Raw genomic sequence first — 17,308 nt, 5'->3', positions numbered from 1 at the left:
TTGCTAAAAATTTGGATGTAAAACCAGTTGTAAAAGTTTCCGGTTGCAAAATTAGTCGCAAAATTTTCGGTCACAAAATCAGTCGTATATAGGTTTGGTCGCAAAGTCGGTCGTAAATTTTCGGTCACAAAAACGGTCGTAAATAGGTTCGTTTGCAAAGTCGGTCATAAAATTTTTGATCGCAAAACCGGTTGGTAAAAATCTCGGTCGCAAAACATTCGGTCACAAAAATGACTCGGTTGCAGATTCAGTCGTTAAATTTGCAACTACAAATTTGGTCGTAAAATCGGTCGCAATAATATTTTCGGTCAAAAAATATGGTCGCAAAATAATTCCCAACCAAGGTTTAACCGACCGTTGAAACCGGTCACAATTCGGTCGCAAAAGAGCATTTACAACCGATTTGCGACCGAAATGGCAGTTGCAATTGCCCAGTTTTCTAGTAGTGCATGACAAAGCCTATTATTTCCGAGAATGAAATTATTTAAGTAACTCACCCCTAATAAGTAAGTATCCCAGATACTCGTATCACACATTTTCAGGTTGAGAGCTTATTTAAAAATTATCACCCTAATAAGTAAGCATCTCGGATGCCGTAGCCCACACTTTCATGATCCAATTCTCGAACGCCTTGAAAATAACATATAAATAATATGCTTTGAACACTGTCTAAATGACAAAAACCCAAACGTATTTGACTTTCTTTAGTTTGGTCAACCCCGAAAAATAATTATTCGGCTTGAACTAGCTCCAAATGACTTAGACAAAGTGGATAAAATCAGTGGGCTCACCGAAAACCCAGCCCAAACCATAATCCACTTCCTTTTAACCAACACCCACCAAGCTTAATAGCAGCCCAAGCCCAAGCCCAAACCCACTTCCTTCTTCCATATTAGGGCATAAAGAATTAACATGACAATATGCAGCAGCCGCCAAACAGCTTACATTACAGCCGCCACTCCGGCGACCTCCGGAAAACCGATCCGATGACCGGAAGGCTGCTTCGGCAACAGGAGCACCACCACCGCCGCTGCCATTCTACCATCTCATCCATCTTCATCGCCTCTCCACTTTCATCACCTCTCGACCGTCATCCAGATGAAGTGGTGCCGAAAAACCGATTCCGACGACCTCTCCAGAAAAGGTTAAACACCGCCACAAGCGCCGCCGCCGGCCATGTTCCTCCATCCACGGCCACCTTCTACCACCCCACCTCCGGTCATCAATCCACCATTTCATCTACTCCAGCCGCGGCCACCATCGCCGACCACCAATCAATGCCAAGAAAACCGCAGTACCGGCCACCCTATCCTTTATCTTCAACACAAAACACCACTAAAATGAAATACATAAGGCTCTATTTATAGCTAAACAACTAACATATTAGAAGCTTTCACCCGTTGAAACTAAACGCGCGTTACCGAAGTTCTCGTTTCGTGTCTGACTTTGCTCGCCTACATTAATAATTATCTTGACCAAAATATACAACGAGGTTCGTCATTTGATATCTCAAGTCACTAAAATTGGCCTTACATGAATTCGTCAGATTAAGTTAAGTGAATCCACAACCATTGATAACGAACTAGTAATTAGGTAGACCGTATTCAATTGTGTCAATTCTTCAGATTAAGTTAGGTGAATCATCACAACCAAATTATAGTGTCTAGTAATTATTTATCAATTATGAACCATGTCTATGTGGTTTCCAAGTGATAGTAGCTAGGTTATTTAGTTTGCTTCACGACCTTAAACCGGTCGGCTTTGGCGAAACCCTAGCAAATGCTAGCGAGGACGTGACACTAAGAGATGGTTCAACGTGTTCTTCGTATGATCTCGATCGAGAGCCAAAGCTCTAATACCACTTGTTAGGATCAACGCACATGAAACCACACACAAAGACGCGAAAGCAATAAACGAACATGAGATTTAACGTGGTTCGGTCTATACTGACTTCAAATAATAAACCGCCCAAATAAGGCTTACGGACCCAAATAAGGCTGGACACCAAAATCCTGAAAGAAAAAATTGATGCATTTTTAAAATACTAGAATAGTAGCAGTTGATAACGGTTTGTTGTGAAGATGTAAATCATTTCTTTCAATTAGCTTTTGTGTTGCAGTGAGAATTTTTCAATTAGGCCGGGATTAATGCTTCACAAAATAATACTAGATTTCATCATAGATTTTCTTATCTTATTTACACATTAGCAATCCTAGTTGTGTTGAATACTCAACCAACTTTTTAATCTCCTTCTTATCAACTTGTCATGCTCCTTCAACATTGTTAGCATCTTTGAGTCCGAATCCATTTCATTGCAAATAGCGAAACATAATTGAGCAATATGATGCAAGGACTCTTTACCATTTTGACGAAACAAACGATCAATCTTCACTATATTAGAATTATTCAGGCGTTCCCCTGTTAGGACCTCTACAAACACCACTTCGTAACCGGATAGATTACTCTGTAAGACTAATTCCGGCCCCTCATAATCTGGATAGGCTATGTCATATTGACCGTTGACTATATAAGTGACGTCATAATCTGAAAGCGTTGCCATAAAATCCTACTAATGTTGTTTTAAACACTAGTTAAAACTATCAAGAATGAGAGCACTAATTAAACATAGACCTTTGACAAAATGTGTTAATAGAGTTTGTGGCAGATAAAAGTTATTTTAAGTTTTAGTGCTAGCAAAATAACTTATGTTATACCTCACCCAACAATATCTTATGTCTGTGAAGCTCGAACTCCCTGGCAGTCGGCCACATTTTGTTTAATTCTGCCTTTTGCAAGAAAAAAACCCCTCGAGCAATTCCTATTAGGATCTTCACCTTTGTAACCAAAGGAAACCGTGCAACAGTTCCTACACCATATGTAATCAGTAATTCGATATGATAAAAGAATATTTGATTTATGTCTAGAGTTATTGCACTGCTTACCATTACGAAGGAGATCCTCAAGATTCCCTTTACGAATGAATTCATACACAAGGAAAAGACATCCGCTCTCCATGCAGCATCCTATGAGCTTAACAAGGTTGGGATGACGAAACTCTTCCAGCATTTCCAGATTAGACTGCATTCGTTAGTGATATAACTAAGCTATGAATAGAAATTTTAAAAATACCCTACACTCTACTTGGGGTTTTTGGGACTTACAAGTTCGTAGCGAGGAAGTTTCTTAACAACAGCCGGCAATCCAGTATCAACCTTACAAGGGGAATAAGTTGTTTTATCGACCAAACATTTGTAAACCTTTCCGCATCTCCCCTCACCTAGGAATGAATCGTTTCCAAAGTCCCTGGTAGCAAGTTTCAGTTCATCATATGTGAACATTTTTACGTTTCTAATCACTAATTCCCCATGTTGATTCATGTTGTTTTCAAGGTTATTTTGAGAACTAGTTTCACTTTGGTCTAAAAATACGGACAAAAAACAGATATAAAAGCATATAGTCAGGTAAAACATGTTGGTAATTGAAGGTCTAAACTCTTAATTGAATTTAGCAAATAAAAGAAGAAACGAAATTTCTAGATATTATTTGCTTTTTCATTAGTAATTATGAAACCAATGGAAAAAGTTTTGTTATATCATAAAACACTAAGACAAGAAAACCTATTTAGACTCGAATTCCTAACACAAAGGATTATTAATTAACTCGTAAAAGATAAACCAAACAACCCTATGTTTATCCTTAATCCAAGTGATAAACATACCCGATAAAAAACCAAACAAAATACTTAATATACTGATTAATGAAACAAAAAAAAGGAAAAAAATAGTGTCCATTTAATCAAACAAAACAAGAACTCCAACCCCATCTTTCACTCCAATTTCAGATTTTCACAGGTGAACATGCTGATTACTTGTAAGTATCAATCCCTTAATCGTTAATATTCTCACCAATTTTCAAACTAAGTTGGATCACTCTCGTCATGTATCAAGGTTGCTTAGTCATCCTCTTTTCTCCCACTTGGTATGTTTGTAAGAATACATATTAATATACATAAGGGGTTTTACTTGAAGTAAATATAATACATTAATAACATACATACCCTTAACGGGCCAGGGCCAAGTAATTCAGGATAGAAACCGAAATTAAAAATGGAAAGAAAACAAGAACTTGTTAATATACTAGGGGTGTAGATTTAGACACCTCTAATGAAGCTATCGTTGCTTGGCTTTCTAGGTTGCTTGGCTTGCTCGGTTTGTTTGGCTTGCTAGGTCTGTTTGGCTTGCTAGGTCTGTTTGGACTAGTTTATATAATAAGTTACTAAATGTTTTATGGTGGTTACTATCAGTTAACTAAAAGTTTATGGCACCGGACAAAGATCAAGTCGTCATGCGAACCGAACACAAGGATCATCTTCGTTGTTCCTCGTTTTGTTGAGTTTAAAAGAATATTTACGGATGTTAAATGTTGTGAAGCTTCTATTACTTATGATGGTCAAGTTTAATATAAAACAATAGATGTATATTTTTGTCTAAATAAGGTTACTAGTTTAAGGGTATTACAAGTTAGTAATAAGAGCTAAAGGTTAAAGTTGAATGTGTTCGGTTCAAGACTTGATCTCAAATTCTGGTAGGAAACAGTTATAAAATTGTGTTGGAAAGATAGAAGTTCCAAGAGTGCGAGCAAGATCTTATTTAGACAGGAAAGAGGAAGCAGGCGGAAAGATAGAAGTTCCAAGAGTGCGAGCAAGATCTTTTCAAATCACTACAGCCGAAAAAGAAATTGTGTTGGGTATTCCACCCGAACACGAGGTGGAGTTTGGGATTGAACTAGTCCCAAGGGGAATACCGATTTATATGGCGACATATAGGTTAGCGCCCTCGAAACTACAAGAACTAATGTCTTAGCTACGAGATCCCCTTGATAAAGGATTTATTAGACCAAGCGTCTCTTCATGGGGAGCACCGGTGCTATTTGTGAAAAAGGACGGGAGCATGCGATTGTGTATTGATTACCATGAGCTATGAGACGACCAATGTTCCTCTCAATGAATTGGAGATAGACTCCAAGCTTAATTATGTGGCAAGATCAATTGAAGTCCTTGACCGGAAGGTGAGGAAACTTAGAGAAAGGTAAAAATTTTCAAGTCAAGATCATTTATTTGGGATGTGAACAAGGTTTCGGGGATGAAACCTCTATAAGGGGGTTTGGAATTGTAACACCCCAAAATGATACACTACCAGACATGAGCATTTACTCATGATATGTAATATGGCAAAAAATAATAATAAATAATGGTGATAATTAAGAAATGTAACTTGGTTAAGTAGGTTAAAGTTTAATGTTGTAAAAGGGGGTTAAAAGTGGTCTTTGGAATAACCAACAATAGTATAGGGGTTGTATAAGTACAAAAGCAAATTAGAAATGATGAAACATAAAATAAAGAGAACACACAAACAAATGTGTGTTTGGTGTCTGCATCAAGAAGAAAGGAAGAGGGGAAACCTCCTTTCCATCCAATTTCATCAAAATCGAAAGGCCAATCAATGCTAAAACCCTTGCATGTGGGTAAATTTGTGATCATCTCAACTTGGTGATCATAAGGTATATCTTGAAATCATATTTGGTAATAGTAGTGAAATATGAAAAGCAAATTACTTGCAATTGGTGAATGATAATGGTCATATGATGAAATTGATAGTACATGAATGCTTGCCTTCATCTTGAATGTTGAAATTGTAGAGTAATTGACTCATAAACAATTGTTTGTTAGGGTTCAAGTCTACCGTGAAATAGGATTTAACCTTAAAGTGAAGAACCCCAATTTCATAAACAATAGGTAGTGTGTTAGCCTAGATTGAATTGAATTTTACATATAAATTGATTTTTTGTGAGATTTCAATGAAACTAGGATTATATAAAGTTGTAGAAAGTTATGAAATCTAACTAAATGTGCAACTTAGAGATCATGCCTACAAGGTGTTTGATGAAATACTTGAATGAGAAATATGATGTGTAACGTGCTATAAGAAGGTTGTTATGAACTCTTTGGATAATGTTGGCATAGGTTAATAATATTGATATAAAAAAAAGTATCCTCATGAGTAACCGGGTTGTGATTTATAGGCAACTCGAGTGACAATCCGGAGGATGAAACCAGACATGATGCGAAACAAAAAGGAGAGATTCAAGGTACGTCACTAGATGTTGTGTTTTATTATGTTACGAAATTATATTTATTTATTTATCTTGATATAATGATTGAAAGAAGTTTGATTATTGATTCTAATAATAAAAAAAAAAAGTTTTGAAGAACTAAATAAAGGAATTAACAAAACCGACGTGCAAATGACTTATTAAGTCATAGAGAAGAAGGTGACGTCCTAAGTATATGAAACATGGCTATGACCATGGAGGAATTAAATTACAACGTTGGATTTATTAACAATTGATGAGTACCACAAGAATGAATCGAAAGAGTCATCTATGGTGTATATGGCCTTAAACCGACATTGACCATGGCGGCATAGAGGCCAAGGTGTGAATATATATCAGCCATAAGGTGGTTTATTGTTGGATGAATATAAGAGCTTTTACTTGAAGTAAATATAATACATTAATGACAGACATACCCTTAACGAGCCAAGTAATTCGGGTTAGAAACCGGAATTAAGAATGAAAAGAAAACAAGTACTTGTTAATATACGAGGGGTGTAGATTTGGAAACCTCTAATGAAGCTATCGTTGCTTAGCTTGATAGATTTTCTTGGCTTGCTAGGTTTGCTTGACATGCTAGGTGTGTTTCGGTTGCTAGGTCTTCTTAGCTTGCTAGGTCTGTTTGGCTTGCTAGATCTGCTTGGCCTGCTAGGTCTGTTCGAGGCTGAGGTGTGATTATGTACCAACCATTAAGTAGTTTATGCTAGGATGAAAATTAAAGATTTTACTTGAAGTAAATATAATACATTAATGACAGAAATACCCATAACATGCCAAGTAATTCAGGTTACAAATCGGAATTAAAAATGAAAAGAAAACAAGAACTTGTTAATATATGAGGGGTGTAGATTTGGACACCTCTAATGAATCTATCGTTTCTGGGCTTGCTAGGTCTGCTTGGATTGCTAGGTTTGTTTGGCTTGCTAGGTCTGCTTGGCTTGCTAGGTCTGTTCGAGGTTGAGGTATGATTATATACCAACCATAAAGTATTTTATGCTTGGAAAAAAAATTAAAGATTTTACTTGAAGTAAATATAATACATTAATGACAAAAATACCCTTAACGAGCCATGTAATTCGGGTTAGAAACCGGAATTAAGAATGAAAAGAATACAAGTACTTGTTAATATACGAGGGGTGTAGATTTGGAAACCTCTAATGAAGCTATCGTTGCTTAGCTTGATAGGTTTATTGGCTTTCTAGGTTTGCTTGACATGCTTGGTGTGCTTGGCTTGCTAGGTCTGCTTGGCTTGCTAGATATGTTCGAGGCCAAGGTGCGATTATATAACAACCATAAAGTATTTTATGCTTGGATGAAAATTAAAGATTTTACTTGAAGTAAATATAATACATTAATGACGGAAATAGCCATAAAGGTTCAAGTAATTCGGGTTAGAAACCGGAATTAAAAATGCAAAGAAAACATGAACTTGTTAATGTACGAGGGGTGTAGATTTGGACACCTCTAATGAAGCTATCGTTTGTTGGCTTGCTAGGTCTGCTTGGCTTGCTAGGTTTGTTTGGATTGCTAGGTCTATTTGGCTTGCTAGGTCTATTTGTACTCGTTTATATAATAAGTTACTAAATGTTTTATGGCGGTAACTACAACTAAAAGTTTATGACACTAGATGAAGATCAAGTCGTAATGTGAACCGAACACAAGACTCTTCTTTGTTGTTTCCACATTTTGTTGAGCTTAAAACCATATTGACGGATGTTAAATGTTGTTAAGCTTCTATTACTTATGATGGTCAATTTGAATATATAAAAAAATAGATGTATATTTAGGTCTATTTAAGGTTACTAGTTTAAGGGTAATACATATGACATCAATTACTCTCCAAATCTAGATACCCCTAAACCAGAAACTAGAGACTTAGCCCCCGAGATTGAAGCCGTTGTTGCTCTTCCTACTGGTGTTGCTACTGTTGTGCCAAAGGCAAAAAAGAAAAGTGGCATTGTGTCAGCATAATTGGCAGCATCAGATGCTGAAACCACGCATACCACGATGACTCTCCCATTCTCAACTGCAAATGGCATGCTGACAACAAAACTTGAACTATCAGATGTGCATTCATTCTCTCAACTTGACATGAATTACTTTAAAAGAAAGGGAGCTTGTGAAAAGAAGCTAGAGGGTTGGTTTAAACGGTTTCTTTTCAAGGAATGGAAGAATAACTACCCTAATTTCAAGCTAGCAAGGGTAGGTCTTACTTGCATCCTACTTAAGTTGATCCGGCCACCGACAAGAGAAGAAAAGCATGGACGTACAAGATGCCTAAAGACGGGAAAGAAATCTATCATGGAGAACCATTCAAGCCAAACATACTCTATGACTTCATTGACTTGGAATTTGACAACAGCACCAGGGAGTTCATCTTGCACTGTGAGACATTGCATTCGCTCTGTTTTTTTACGAGCATGAATTGGCGGGTCTCAACAAGGAAGATTTGTTGAAGGGGTGTACAAATCTCCTTTAGCCACAGTTGACAATGTTCGAAGGGATAACACCGATATGATAGTTAAAAAGTTCAACACGTTCGTTCGTTATCTTGTTGACAATCAACTATTCGACTATGACTCCCCCTTCGAGTATGAGACCGACTAAAGACGAAAGCTACATCAAATACTAAAAGACTAAATGGAGATTTTAGAGCCCATATTATTTTGTTAAGTCTTTGTATTTGTTTGATCATTCACGATGTAATTATGTTAGCATTTGTTATGCTTTGTATGTTTGGGTCCGAGACCATGTAAATAAAAGCCCATCGAGCCATTAATAATAGTATGTGAGCATGGCATGGCTTCACCTATAAAAGGTGAAGCATGCACATGCTAAAACAATTTTGCAAAAACAACTCTCACCTAACTACCTCTTTCTACCTTATCCTCTCTAACTTTCCATTTCGTAAATAATCACAAACACACAAGATTCGAGATCTTGGATAAGTTGTAATGATTTCCGCTAATTTACAACCAAGAGTAATTCAAGAACAATGTTGTGAGATCCGGTTTCGGGACCTACATAACAGGTATGCATGTTATATTAGGTTTATCATAGTAGCATGCTTTCCCATTACTAACATGAAGAACTGATCAACATGTGGTATTAGATCGATTTTGATTAATTAGTGATTCATGTTTTCCATAATCAAGGTCTAAATCGGAATGCATGAACCAAAAATGATAAACCCCAATTTTAGATTTCTATTGTTATCCTTTGATAAATTGTTAAAAACATTAATCTCGTAAAATCAATATTTTAACCATAATAGAATTTCAAAATATCTTAAAATCATCATAAAAGCTTCTATTTCATAAATTTAAGGTTAATTTTATGGTTATTTTTCTACGATGTTTTCCGTGTTCATCATTATTCTAAACCTAAATATAATTTGATTTATAATATGGATTTTGATATGTTTTTTCTTAATTATTGATTAAACTTAATCTTCAATTTTTTTTTAAAATCTAAAATGTAATAAAATATATTTTTCAAAAAGTAAACATATCTTGGATAACAATAATTCGTTAAGATCCAAACTTATCATTATCGGGTCCATAGTTTATGGGTTAAAATTATTTATGGGTTAAAATAGTTTATGGGTTAAAAATAATTTATGGGTTAAGAATTTAAAAATAGATTTTAGGTTTTTCTAAAAGGGTTTACGGGTTACTAAACTCCTGAAAACCATCTCAAACCCGGAAACTAACCTTTTCCAGAAACCTAAAATTCACAAACTAAAATCCGCTGATCCACATAATTCCCGGAAACTCGAAATTTCCGACAACTCGGATTTTCCAAAAACTAACTATACCCAGGAACTTAAATTCCTAAGAATTAATTTCCCAAACTCTAATTTTCCCGTAAACTATCCTAATTAAATGTTTTAACAAATAAACGTTATAATCTTTTACAAAAACATAAACGGCTTAACTTAAATGAATTTTGATGCATCACTTTTGCCTAAAGGTGACACAATACATCTATCTATCATTCAAGTCTAACAAAAGCTTTTGTTGCTTTTTGGGAATCTAGTTTCTCACTTCTACCCGAAGGTGATACGTTACATATAGGTCTAGTAAAACTAGCCCGAGAATAGCTAAAATAATTGTCTCATTTCTGCCCAAAGGTGATATGTTACAATGTAAAAATATACTTGAATAGATTTTGATTTTGCCCAAAGATAATTTATTTTTCGTTTACGTAAAATTTTTATACAGCCTATTAGATATTAGTTTGATGTTAATAATATACATATTACATCTTCAATATATATAATGATCCTCACATTAATGATCTTTCATTAATCTAATGATCATTACTTTTTAATATGTACAATTTTAATATCCCATAATATTACTCATTATAACATTTTACAATAAATTAGTATCTTATCTAAATCATTTACTCTAAATCTCAAAATCCAGTATGTGTTTTGTCTCATAACGAGTTTCAGTAACATATAGCTCTTCTCGTTTTTTATTATTCCTCAAGAAATCATATGACAATCCACATGCTCTTTCTAATTACAATCATACTTTGAAAACTAGAGCATGACAAATGAGATAAGTTAAACATAATGACTCTTATAATGATCAAGAACTTATTTAAATAAATGATATCACTAGGGTTATTATAGATTTCATTTCTACATTCTAACTATAAGGTTAAATGGTATTTTTAATGATAATTTACAATACCATGACCCATAAATTAAGGACGTACACATGGAAACAAGTGCAATTTTCAAGTTCATTATATACTAATTTTTTTTCACTAGTATAGTTTGTTGCCCTAAAAGTTAACTATAACACTCAAAAATACCAAAGGCAAATGAGTTTGTTGATCAACAACATATGTCCAATAAAAAAAATGTATGGCACTTGAAAATAAGATATTCAACTCACAATCACTAAAACCTTAAAGAGGATAATTCTAAGGTCCATAGAAAAATACAAGTATTACTTCCCGTTTAAGTTTTCCAAGGAGAATCTCACTTTTGAAATATACCATTAGACTAAGCATTAGCAACTTTACTATCCATAATTCAAAAGAAAACCTGGCTAATATTTAAGTCTGCTAATCCTAATATTCCAACTAACACATGATAGGTTGATCTACTTCTATACGTTTCTGTATTGATATCAATAAATAACTAACATGAGTGTTGGTGACAAAAATTAAATGTTAAGGCATTATATACATATAAATTGTCTTCTAATTATGCTTTATGATACCTTACAAATTCTGGTTATTAACAAAATTTAGTTGCAATACTTAAGTTACAATACTAAAGTTATGAGGTTTAAAGAACCAACATAAAGTCACTCTTACCTTAAACTCTCATATTATTTGTTATCAATATATGAATATAAACACTTATAAGATAGAACTATATAATATTACACATTTTCACACCTTTTGTTATCATGAAAATAATAATTTAGCAAAAGACAAATCACACATATAAATTACTTCCATTAAAATCAATATTTCATGAGAAATCATGACATGGTTGATGAAGATGATTTTGTCATCTAATCTTATTCTCAGTGATTTTAAAATCATGCGTTATATGCCCCAAACATTACTTGGATTAAGGAATAAGTATGATCTACCATAAGTTATACTTCACTAACATTCGTAGAGCTTATTCAATCGGAATACTCAGAGATAATTCTTCTATCATTTAAAATACTATTATCTTCTATCTAATTTGTATTCTATGGTCCACAGACTTAAAGAGATCCATTCATATGTACATAATGCATTAAGCTTTTTACTCTGAATTTAAATCCGGTTACACCTATTGTACACCATACTGCACCAACTCTTACACACTTAGACTCCCGCAAATGATAGCAATCTAAGCAATATATAATCCATAACACAATTAACCTAATAATCAACTTAGGAGGTCATCTAGGTTTTAACACCTACAAACTTTAATGATCATGTAACCTCCCTGATTAAAGTTGAAATGGATGTTGGAAAGTTGATTGATCCTACTCTTATCTAATTAAATCATTAGCATCAATAAATCTTTTGAATGGAATAAACCTATTATTAGCAAAATTTACTCCATTATTTAGAATAACGATTGATTTTTGGTTGAATCACCTAAGAGTGTTCATAACTTAACTAAATCCTAATACAAACTTTAAGACACTAAGGAGAATGATTGATTGTTAAAGGTTATATTCCAAAGGGAATAAATCATCAAAGAATCATTTTTACTTATGTTACAAAAGATTTCTTTGAGGATTATCATTGTTCAAGTAGCTTAAAAATAGTTTAGAGCTACATTGAATGAACACCAAAAACAATTTTTCCTAACAACTGACTTACATATTTAAATGTTCATAAAACAACCTAAAAGTTCTAAACTGAAGGTCAAATAACACTTAGTCTGTAAGTAATAAAATTAGTGTATGGGTTAATGCAAACATCAAAATGTGATGACATCTTTATACAATTATTTTCATCAAGAACCAAGTGGATTAATGTACCTATCACAATATTATTGGGAGAAACTAGAAATGAACTTCTCCTTATATAGATGTCATTCTTTTGAAAAGTATATGTTACATAAGTTAAAGCATTATTCATACATACTTTGATATAATATATCTCAAAGATATCCCTTACATGATTGGCACCATAACTTACTGAGATAGACCCACTCAAAGGGGCATTTGTTTGGTTCCATAAGTTTTACCTTATATGGGTCTATAGACATGTAACAATAAATATTACTCTTCTTTATAAGATAATAGGATCATTGAGATTATTTCCTTGTGCTTCATTAATAAGAAGCCTTATGTAGGTTTAAGTCTATATTCGTTCAGATATTACTCATATTGCAGCACACTAGATATCTCTAGGTTAATATGAAACATCTAAAAGAGTATTAAAATATCTTTAAAGAAAACGAGAGACTATACTTTAAAAGAAGAATTGAGAAGTCAAAGGTTGATTACTCTAAGCATTGTTATGTTCAAATATAACAAAATCTAATTTTCGGGATATCTTCTTATGTCAGCAAATAAATCTATCTCATTGATGATTCATAATGACCTGATAACAACAACCTGATCAATAAATGTTGTAGAATATTTATCAGTGGACTCATCAGTGAACTCATAAGTTTATTATCTCCATATAAATTATATATTGAAGACTTACTATAATAAAGTCAGCTACTATGTTTTCTCAAATAGTAACAGTTCGAGAGGTGTTGCAAAAAAAAATCGAAATGAAATTAATTATTCGTTTATGAACGAGTTGAGGAAACAAAATTTTCATATTGAATACATTTGTGATATGCTTAACGATCCTATAACTAAAGGTTTATCGCCCATAAGTATTATGAAAGCGCTTATAATCATGACGTGTTTATTGATGACCATGTACAACTGCATATCATACTATAACTGATTAAATATTATTTTTTTCCTCACCAATTTTGATTTTGTATGTCTCTTAATAAGTTCTGCAAATCAAACGTTATGAAGGGCTTACTTGAAAATTTTGATCATAACTACTTAGGTTTTAAATAAGGGCTGCAATATGATTAATGGGGCCTTGAGTTGATTTCAATTCAATGACTGCATTTCTCTACTATAGTTTGAGTTTAAAGCTAAAATGAGTGTTAACTCTTATTTAGGCTTATCTAATACTCATAGTAAATGATTACTCAGCAAAGCGGGATTATAAATATTAATACAGATTTATTTATGTGTGAAGATTAGTCTAATAATAGATCAAAATATTATTTATACCTTATTAAATATTAGTTTGGTAATTGTTAATGTACCATATCACCAACTATCTAATAAAGTGTTTCCTCTTGGGTGTATATAAATAGAGATTACATTAACATCAATAACCTAATCAAACAAACATCAATTTGGTGTGCATTCTCTCCCCCGAAGTCTGTTCCTGTCTAGAACCCTAATCCCCATCCTAAAATGTACATCCTAAAGGGGAACACAACCTATGACAATCATGTCATCTGGACCATACTCCTCTTTTGTGGATACCTCTCTGCTGTATCGTAGGTTTATCGTGTTATAATGTGTTTTCCATTACTAACATCGACTAATCAACCGTGTTTGTTACCAGAGTGCTCAAATTTATTGGACTTAAAGCATTAAACTTGAGTTTGATCCCATTGAAACCAATGATCTCTTTGACTTCTTCCAAACTCTCAACCTTGGCCTCAATGATATCCTAGGATTTTATAGTTTGAGTTGTCACAACCGCAATTTTAACACATTTTCTCCATAACTTTCTCTTTTCATCGACATTGAAAACCATCTATAGCCTTCGTCTACTTCATTCCACAACTTTTTGAAATAGCATTGTTTTAAGATCATATAATAATTCAATTGTAGCCACAATATGCATGATTTTTTCTTGTACAAAACCAAAAATAAATAAATGAAAGAATCATCTTTGATAAGTCGGGACCCAAATTACTAGGTTACGATGCAACTTGGCTAAGTTTCCTATCAAATTCATTAAGCAACTCGTTATCATTCATCTTCAGATATTCGAACTTGGATTTGAGTGTATTTAGTCGCACCTCTATAACCATATCAACATAAAAATAACGAGTCTTTAAAACATCATGAATCCTTTTAGCTATATTGAATTGAGCTACTTGTAACATGAGTTTTTTTTAACAATGCATGAAAGATGAGAGTTACTTCCTTGTAGTTCTTCATTGGATCAATATCGTTTCCTTGTTCAATTACCTTCCAAAACCCATAGACAATTAAATTGCCTTTCTCTTCACATCCCGGAGGATATAGTTTGTCCTAGTAGGAATTAGAGGTTGAAACATGAGTGAATTGTTCTCCTATGCATTCCCAACATGATTTTATCTCAATGCACTTCTTTGGTTTCAAACCCTACTTATCTTAGTTTTACAGGACAGACAGACTTCACTTTAATATGTTTTCACTAATATAAATCACCAACTATAACATCCCTTAAAATTTTTTTTGCCAATTTGCCAACATTAAAGGTTGAGAGACCTATTGGTAATTTTCTAAACTCAATGTCCATGGTTTGATATGTAATTCTGGGAATTTATTATATGAAGGATTATACGACCCAATTAGAGGTTGGCTTAACCATGAAGATAAAAGATTAGACATATTTTCTAATCTACTTACTATTTGAGACGGCATGTCTAAAGGTTATCTTAGCCACGGTGATAGGATTAGGCAGAGTGTCTAACCCGCCTACTATTTTTAGATGGTCAATATAAACCGCTGGGTCAACATACAATTGTGAATACAAGGTTATAATGTGGCTCACGAGCATTAATGGTTATAGGGACGACTTGGACGATAAAAATCATGCTCATGCATGTTCAAACCCATCAAAAACATCTCAAAATCATCATCAATCAATCCATAGTTTCAAAACCTTGTTCTTGGTGTTCTTGAGCCATTTCACCATCAACGAAGGTGTTATAATTTGAAAGGATGCTATGATCATGGCATTGTTTTCATCTTTAAGCTTCTTTATCGTTCATTTCTATGTTTTGTAATTAGATCATATGATGATGATGATCTAGATATTTATACGAACCTATTGTTGATAAGTTAAAGATAAACAGAAATCGAAAAGACTGAGATTATCTGGAAGTTGATAAGGTGATGTGACATTCATGGCAAAACGAGGTATACTATATTCTTTACGTAACAAGTAAACGATAAATCGGTTAATTCGTAGTGCTTAAACGAGTAACCGACCGATACTAATTATGACCCGTATACATACTGAGGGGTCATATACGAGTTATATATATGTTATAGAGGCTAACATATTGATATTTAGGCCCCAGTACGTTTAAAACTCTTTAAACGAAAAAGGTTTCGTTTATCGATACGCTATAAGCTTAAACGCAATCGTTAATATCAAAACGAGCATTGTAGCATCCGTTAAGCCGAAAAAGATTTATAAAACACTTATATGACATGTTCTAAGCAATCCGTGAAAATATTTTGGAATTTTACAACGAGTCAGTACGTTTTTCTTATTTTACAAAAATAAGCTGAAAAACACTCGTTTTCGCGCTGTTTATCGCACCCAGACTATTTATTTTAGCCAAAAACTGAAACTATACTTAAAATTGACTTGAGACTAGACATATTCACGCATAAAATTAGAAAAGAAGAAAAAAAAGGGGTCTAGAACCCCATTTCCTTTTTCCGATCGGATGGAGGGTCCCCCCCACCTCTTGTTTCACAAATAAAAACACTCCCAAATTTCAAGTGTTTATCATTCCTATCCAGCCAAAACCAGATCAAACTCTTTCCTCCATATTTCCACTACAAAAAAAATATCCAAAATCCAAGGTAAAATCTTGATCTTTAAGTGTTTTGAATCATGTTTTTAAGCAAAAATTAAAGTTTGATTAAGAAAAATTATGTTTAAGTATGAGAAACCCTTCAAACTACTACAAAACCATGTTTTGATGTTAAACATGTTTACAAAACAGGAACATATACTTTTTTGGTCAAAAACGCGGATTAGAACATGAATACAACGTTTTTACGGTTAGAAAGTTCGGTTTGAACCCAAAACCGAAACCCTAATTATCAAGGCTGTTACATGGATGATTTATGCTTGGTTTGATGTTATATGATATGTAGATATACTGAGTTTGCAACCCGAGACCCGGAGAGTCGTTTAAGCTAGCAAAATTCATCGAAAACCGACAAGGTAAACCCGTAACACTCGTTTTGGGGCTGTTTATTATTAGGTTGTGACGTGCTTGTTGTTAGCTTGTGAAAACTTGCAGGAACATTAGGGATCATATAAATGAGTCCCAGTTCAAATTTGGTAATTTTTCGATAAACGGAGAATATTTGGTGAATTTATTTCCGTTTATGAGCGTTTATTTGGGAAAAATAGCTAAACATATTGAAAAATTATGAAACTTGGTTTTGGAGTTTAATATGTGATGGTAAGATCACTGGTAAAGTTTGGGAATCATTGGAAATGCCTAAGTATGGTTTGTGCAATCATTGTTTAACCGAATTTTAACAGCCGAAAAACGCACAAAAAGGCATTTTGTCAAAAGATTTAGGTTCTGGAAATTTTGCAGGGGCTATGT

At 33.7% G+C, this 17,308-nt stretch overlaps 1 protein-coding gene across 1 annotated transcript in view; it reads right to left on the bottom strand.

Moving 5' to 3' along the window:
* Positions 1-1,891: 1,891 nt before the first annotated feature.
* The window catches only part of LOC143560208 (putative serine/threonine-protein kinase PBL10), a 37,712-nt gene continuing 22,295 nt past the window's right edge, over positions 1,892-17,308 (bottom strand). The window contains exons 2-5 of the mRNA XM_077048558.1: positions 3,162-3,418; positions 2,943-3,078; positions 2,715-2,866; positions 1,892-2,566 (exon numbers count right to left, since the gene is read on the bottom strand). Of these exons, the coding sequence (XP_076904673.1) occupies positions 2,213-2,566; positions 2,715-2,866; positions 2,943-3,078; positions 3,162-3,418 (899 nt within the window). The 3' untranslated portion in view covers positions 1,892-2,212. The remainder of the gene's footprint in view (positions 2,567-2,714; positions 2,867-2,942; positions 3,079-3,161; positions 3,419-17,308) is intronic.

This window comes from Bidens hawaiensis, unplaced genomic scaffold (assembly GCF_021521415.1).
Source record: "Bidens hawaiensis isolate Kalapana, Puna unplaced genomic scaffold, B.hawaiensis_p1.1 tig00020238_1, whole genome shotgun sequence".
Lineage (NCBI taxonomy): Eukaryota > Viridiplantae > Streptophyta > Magnoliopsida > Asterales > Asteraceae > Bidens > Bidens hawaiensis.
This window is presented reverse-complemented; position numbering and strand designations above follow the sequence as displayed.